General features: G+C 47.2%; 1 protein-coding gene across 1 annotated transcript in view; it reads left to right on the forward strand.

Moving 5' to 3' along the window:
- The window catches only part of LOC134329523 (receptor tyrosine-protein kinase erbB-4-like), a 44,181-nt gene extending 37,301 nt beyond the window's left edge, over positions 1-6,880 (forward strand). The window contains exons 22-28 of the mRNA XM_063010808.1: positions 638-793; positions 892-967; positions 1,673-1,819; positions 3,335-3,432; positions 3,516-3,620; positions 4,382-4,655; positions 5,231-6,880. Coding sequence (XP_062866878.1) covers positions 638-793; positions 892-967; positions 1,673-1,819; positions 3,335-3,432; positions 3,516-3,620; positions 4,382-4,655; positions 5,231-6,015 — 1,641 coding nt within the window. The 3' untranslated portion in view covers positions 6,016-6,880. The remainder of the gene's footprint in view (positions 1-637; positions 794-891; positions 968-1,672; positions 1,820-3,334; positions 3,433-3,515; positions 3,621-4,381; positions 4,656-5,230) is intronic.
- Positions 6,881-7,088: the final 208 nt, after the last annotated feature.

Raw genomic sequence — 7,088 nt, forward strand, 5'->3', positions numbered from 1 at the left:
TAATAATAATAATAATTAATAATAATAATACAATTATTAATAATAATAGTATTAATAATAACAACAATAATAATACTTACAAAATATTGTATCATTTTTAGTAGTACAATATTACCAATAAAATGCAATAATAATGTAGCATTATTAATAAATCATTTTATTTAATTAATTATTTTTTTAATAATCTATTATAATTATTATTTTTTGTTATATTACTGTTAATATTAACATTTATTAATAATCAGAATATATAATAAAAAATACAAAATATTTATTAATATTACTATATTGTATTATTATTATTATATTTTATTGTTTTTATTGTACTACAACAAATTATATATTACAAATATGTTTTTGCAATATTATTAATAATTATTATTATTTTTATTCTACTGTTAATAATATTTTAATAGTAATAAATTAATAATACTTATTATAATAAAAATAAATAATTATTGGTAGTAGAAGCAGTTAAATAATAATAATAATAAAAAGAATAATGCAATTACAATAGGGCCTAAGACAGAACCCTTGAGGCACACCCTAGAATAAAAGTACTGATGATGAAGTGTAGCTGTTTTTTCTCCTTGTTTGTTTGCTCATCATGCGTCACAGCTTTTCCCCGTTTTCTCAGGGTATGATGTACCTGGAGGAGAGGAGGCTGGTCCACAGGAACCTGGCTGCACGTAACATTCGGGTCAAATCCCCCAACCACGTGAAGATCGCTGACTTCGGATTGGCTCGGCTTCTGGACACCGATGAGATGGAGGGCGGCGTGGACGGAGGGAAGGTCAGACTCACCAACAGGAAGCGTTAAGACTTCGCCGCTCAGACAGGAAGTTAGCATGGCTTTAAAATACTGATCTGGTTTAATCCTCTCCTGTGCAGATGCCCGTCAAGTGGATGGCGCTGGAGTGCATTCACTACCGGAGGTTCAGCCACCAGAGCGACGTGTGGAGCTTCGGTGAGTGACTCCGAATCACTGAATCACTGAATCAGATTCAGGAGTCATTTGTGTGCAGTTCAAAATTTCATTAAAACTGAATTCCTAGACATTTAACCACACCAGTTTAGACATAACCAATTCCCTTTTGCACTCATGACCACTGGACATGCACAGCACCCCTACTGACCAGGGCTGGTGGCACGGCCAAGATTCAAACTAAGATCAGTTGGCTGTGCCTGAGGGAGGAAGGTGGACTGGGTTCCTGCTGCACGAGAGAGATAGCACTGCATGACTCTCTGTACGTGGTACTGCTCTCCGTGAGATTCTTTCGCTGGTAGGTGAAAAGAAGTGGCCATCGACTGTGTGCATGTCAGGGTGGGGTTAGGAAATTGGTAATGACTCCTGGAAAATATGGCTTTGGCATCATGGGGCACTGAACTGATAATGTTCAGATTTCTCTGGTGGAATAGGTGGCGTAAACCCCTTAATGTCATGGAGCACTTATGCTTATTAATCTGGGTGTTAGATTAGCTGAACTATGTTTGGTGAACCCGGCGGGGTGCTGATCTGAAAATGAACAGCCTTCAGTCACTGATAAGGAGTTGCAGGATGTTGCAGGATAACTGGAAAGCAGCAGAAACAACAGTTACACTTTGTTTTTGTACTGTTTTGAGAGGAAAATGAAAAGGAAACGCGTGTCGCTCGCCGTCTCTACTCTCTTAGGCGTGGCCGTCTGGGAGCTGATGACGTTCGGAGGGAAGCCGTATGACGGGATTCCTGCCCGCGACATCCCGGACATTCTGGAGAAGGGTGAACGTCTACCTCAACCCCCCGCGTGCACCATCGACGTCTACATGGTCATGGTGAAATGTGAGTCAGACCCTCGACTTCACCTTGCAGTTCACACCTCTGAGGTTGCCAGATTTTGTTTTGGTAGCGCGCTCCGGGCACGGAGACTCGAATGCTTTGATCATTTTGGGTTCCTTTTAATAACAACGAGTGCTTGATCTTTAAGCCTTTGATCTTAAGCTTCTGAGACCAACGGCACTACTGCACGGCTGCGTTCACCACAAAAAGTTGCGGGGCTTAATACGTTTATTGTTTAATTGTTGCGCGACTGGTACCCGCTCACCGAGTACCATTCAAGATTTAAGGTACTCGGTGAGCGGGGCTTATCTCCAGCAGCCAATGAGTGACGAGATCCTGCCCACCCATCAAAACAGGGCCAAAACTCTTACTCGAGAAAAATGTTGAGCTGAGAAAAGCGTAAAGGAGCGGAGTACAAAAAAAGCAGAAGGGAGAAACCAAGAGAAGCATGATTGAGAAAAAGCGCAGCGAAAAACGGATTATTTATAAATGTAAAGTACAAAGTGGACTCAGAATCTGCTTTGTGGTTCTCAATACTTTTGGCTCTATTTTGACACCATAGGTCAGTTCTTTAAAAAGCACCAAGGTTCTAAGAATTTAGAACTTCTTTGGGTCTGAACGGGCAGTGTGAGATTCCGGCGCCGGCTGGTGCTCGTTGTATCAGGCGCTTCGTGCCGCTGATTAAACGATGAGACTCTCGCTCCTGATTGAACCGCTTTACACCGCGCGCTGTAACGTGACACGGCGGGTGAAAGGTGGAAGCGGCGTCGTTAAAGATGCATTTCTGGGACTATAATGTTGGGAGTAATTACGGCTCGTTTAGCCGGAGCGGCGGGGTGTGAGCGCTGAGAGGAAATTAATTGTGGGGAAATGGAGCTCGATGTTTTGTGAGGCGGAAGCGTGGAAATGAGTGTCAGAGATCAAACGGCTCTTCTAGCCACGCCGTCAGCGGCTCTGTCATTTCCATTAAATCCTCACGGACGGCGGGCGGACGCCGCGAACGGGTCAAGAGCGGGACGGATCATCCTTCGTCCGGTCTCGCTGTGGACGGAAGTATGTGGACACGTGACCGCCAGCCTTTTCCTTATGCACTATGTATGAACAGAAGGGGGTCTAAGATTTAAATCTCGAGCTCTTAAGTTCTGTGCTAGTGACCTAGCCTGCCGTTCAAAAGGCACACCAGGCGGTGTCTGAGGGAGGAAGGTGGACTGGGTTCCTTACTGCCTCTGCAGTTGCGGCCCCTGCTGGCCGGTCGAGGTGCTGCACGAGAGAGAGAGCAGTGTGTGACTCTCCATGCATGATACTGCTCTCTGTAAGATTCCGTCTCTGGTCGGTGAAAAGAAGTGGCCGCAGACTGTGTGCATGTCCGTTCTCAGTCAGGAAATTGGATATGAGTAAATAGGGGTATTTCTTTTTTTATATGGCTTTGGCATGTAGTGGTTTCAGAGTACCGCTGTATAAGGTATCAATCCATTCAGACCCCTGACTCGCGCTGTGGTTCTTTGGTTCCCGATACAGGCTGGATGATCGACGCCGACAGTCGTCCCAGATTCAAAGCGCTGGCGGCCGAGTTCTGCAGGATGGCCAGAGACCCTCAGAGATACCTGGTCATCAAGGTGAGTGACCTGCGTCCCAGTAAACCGGTGTGTCCGAATATTTCCGCCACTGGACGCTGACGGGCGTGTTTTCACCCTCTCAGGGCGACGAGTGCATGAAGCTGCCCAGTCCCGACCACGCCAAATTCTTCCAGAACCTTTTGGACCAGGACGATCTGGACGACCTGATGGACGCTGAGGAGTTTCTGGTACCTACACAGATGTGCATACAGATGTTCTCTTTACGTTCCTGCTCCTCGTCTTCAGTCCTGTGACTGAACCATTTGATTTAGCAGTACATGGAACAGTGGTCTCTTGCCAAGGGCGGGTAGAAAACTTGTCACCTTATGCTATAAGGAGGTTTGTACAGATGGTCAGATGTAACCCAGGAACCCAATAAGTCAGGTCTGAGATGAACTAGAAGCTTTCTGAAGACAGTTGATACCGTCCACAGTCAAGCGAGCTTTCAATAAAAAGGACCGGTGGTTTTATCTTGCATGGCGTAGTCCAATCTTGGGTGTTCGGGTGGTGCATGGCTAAAGTACTGCTGACATCTGGGGATCCAGGGTTCGGATCTCAGCTGTGCTATCAGCCAGTCGGGCGTCTGCATGGACATGATTGGCTAATGTCTTGTCAGTGCGCTCTCCTCAGTGCAGGTCCCAAGCCCGGATAGAAATAGGAGAGTTTAGGGCTGTGCTGGTTCAGCTGAACCACTGGTTCAGTGGTTAAGATACCGGCCTAGTAATCACAAGGTTGCTAGTTCAAGTCCCACTACTGCCAATCTGCCACTGTTGGGCCCTTAAACAAGGTCCTAAACCCTCACTGCTTCTATTGTATTCAGTCACTCTTAAGCAACCATAAGTCACTTTGGATAAAAATGTCTACTAAGTGAGTAAGTCTTAGGCGTCCACTTACTTTTGGACCATGTAAGATTTAATTAGTAATCACCATGATCTCTTGTCTTTAACAGAGCCAGTTTCAGCACCATGGAGGGGTTCGGAGCACAAAACAGGTACCGGAGATCTGCTCCCTGGTGCCCTCCGGCTCCACACGGGGCACCTCGGTGCCGGTCAAACCCCAGCAGGCGTCGCTCGGCTCCCAGGCCTATAACGGCAACCTGCAGAAGCAGGGCGGCACCGGGTTCGGTGAGGAGAGCGCCGGTGAGTTCCTGAGAGACAGAACAGCCAGAGGAGGCGGCATGGACGACGAATACGCCGAACCCAGGAGGAGCAGGAGTTCCTCAGGTAAGGAGAATCATCCCTGTGGTGTTCCTGACCACAACAATCCAAAAGATCTGAGGGTCTCTGAAATGCTGCCAGCCTGGCTGGACAAGCTGCCAGTTTGAACATGGGCAATGAGTGATTGACGATTTGGGTGACGAGAGGCGAAAAGTTGCTGCCAGTGGACTGAGGGTCAAGGGCCTTACCCAGGGGCCCAAATGTGGCAGCTTGGCACTGATCGGACTTGATTACAACCTTCAAAGTACTGTTTAGCTCGAAGCTCCTCCTACTATGGTGTGACTGTGCTACTGGTGTAAACACAGCCAAAAGTATGTGGACACCCGAGTATGAGCTTGCTCATTTAGTGAGAGTACCATTTGCAAGGTCAGGTGCCCAATCATTGGTGGTGTTCCAATTCAACCCAAAGGAGTTTAACTGAGTTGAGGTCATGGATCTTTTAAGAACAAACTAGCAATGCATGTGGCACCTAAACTACATAAATAAAAGGTGTCCAGATACTTTTGGCCATATATTGTACCCTAAATGTAAATCGAAACATTAATCGTGTATTAAATGTGTCCTTTTTTTTTTTTTTTTAGATCATCTCAGTCCTGTTGAGGAGAACCCGTTTGTGGCACCAAGAAAAAACGATGAGATTCAAGCACTGGACAACCTGGGCTACCACGGCACCCTGGACGGGCACCCGAAAGTCGAGAAGAAGGACAGTAACGAACCCGTTTATCTCAATACCTACCACAACAAACCCAGCATGGGCAAAGTCATCCTGAAGAAACCGGAAGCTTCCGTCCCGTCGCAGATGACCGCGGCGCCCGGCGGCACCGTCAGCCACGTTCCTATAACCGCGCATTCAGGGCGGCCGCACGGTGCCAACCAAGGAGCACACGTCCATTTCGCAGTTCCACCCGTTCAGTATCCTCAGAGTGGACCGGCGGTGCATTTGCCCCAAGGGTTTCACGTCGGTCACCTCAGCAAGTCGGCTCAGCATCCCGACAACCTGCAGGTCCTCCCGGGTCCCGCGGACGCTCACAAAGCTGCGGTGGCGGTCAAGACGAGCCTGCCGGGTCACCCGGTGCCCTCGAGCGCCGCCACCCAGCCGGCTCATACCGGGATCATAATGGTGGAGCAGAAGTACTGGAGGGCGTCTGATAACCCCGAGTACTGGCAGCGCAGTCTTCCTCTGAGAGCCTCGCAGGGAAACCCTCAAAGCTCCCTGCAGAGCCTCCACACCAGCCTGTACAAGCAGAGCGCCCGCATCCGGTCCGCGCTGGCAGAGGGCGCCGAGTACACGCCCGAGTCTGAAGCCATGAAGCTGGCGCCGGTCCTCCCTCCTCCGCCGTACCGCCACAGGAACACCGTGGTGTAACGTCCCGGTCGTACGTGTTCGACCGAGCCTGATTCCTCCGACCAGCCGGACGCTCCAGTCTCCTTCTCCTGACCAGTTCCGGAATACCGATCCGTCCAAGTGCCTTAACCTTCGCTCCGAGGTCCGGATTTAGGACACAGATCCTAAATTCCTTCCTTCCTACGTCTATTCGCTCCTTCTTTCACTTCTCGGTCTTTATTATCCGTCTTGGGAACGCTTGCGTGCGCGGTCGGAATATACGGGACGCCCGGTCACACCGGTGGTGATTTTTATAGATCCGGGTCGCCACAGTTTTCTACGAACACCTCACAACAGCGACTGTGATTTTATTTCCTTCCTTCTTAGCCAAGATTTTTATTTCTAGGACGTTTATTTGGTCTGTCGGGCCGCCCGTACCGCGGCTCATGTCGTGTACCTGTACAGACTCTTGATATTAACAAGTTACCACGTTTATCCCAGGAGTATCTGAAGATTCATCTCATCTCAGTAAACCACGTTCGGCGAGATACGCATGTTCCAGAGTTAAAATAAAATACAAAAAAAAAAACAGCCCAACATTTTTATTGACTTCAGTGGAAGTGTTTCCTCGTTACTTCGTACTGTTTTATATTTTTCCTGCTTACAAACGTTGTGTTTACTTTTATTCTTCTGTCCCGATTATTAACCGTCAGGAAGAATAACCCCCATGTCACGTCTCACCCTGAATATTTAGTATTTATCACGTTCTTGTCTGCCGGGGGTCGTCAGTCCTGATGAAGTTTATTTAAAAATCCTAACAAAGTTTTATAGTTGAAAATACCAAACCCCAAACCTGAAGAGCATTTCTACAACCCCAAATCAGAAAAAGTTGGGACAGTATGGAAAATGCAACTAATAATAAAAACACAGTTTCTTACATTGACTTGACTTGAGATATTTCATCTTTTATCTGCTCAACTTCATTTCATTTATTAATAAACATCCATTCCTGCATTTCAAAAGTTGGGACGGTAAAGCATTTACCACTTTGTAATGTCACAATGTGTCCATTTTTTCCAAAAAAGAGCTGGAATGCTGATTCATCTGAGCACAAT

This window comes from Trichomycterus rosablanca, chromosome 15 (assembly GCF_030014385.1).
Source record: "Trichomycterus rosablanca isolate fTriRos1 chromosome 15, fTriRos1.hap1, whole genome shotgun sequence".
Taxonomy (NCBI): domain Eukaryota; kingdom Metazoa; phylum Chordata; class Actinopteri; order Siluriformes; family Trichomycteridae; genus Trichomycterus; species Trichomycterus rosablanca.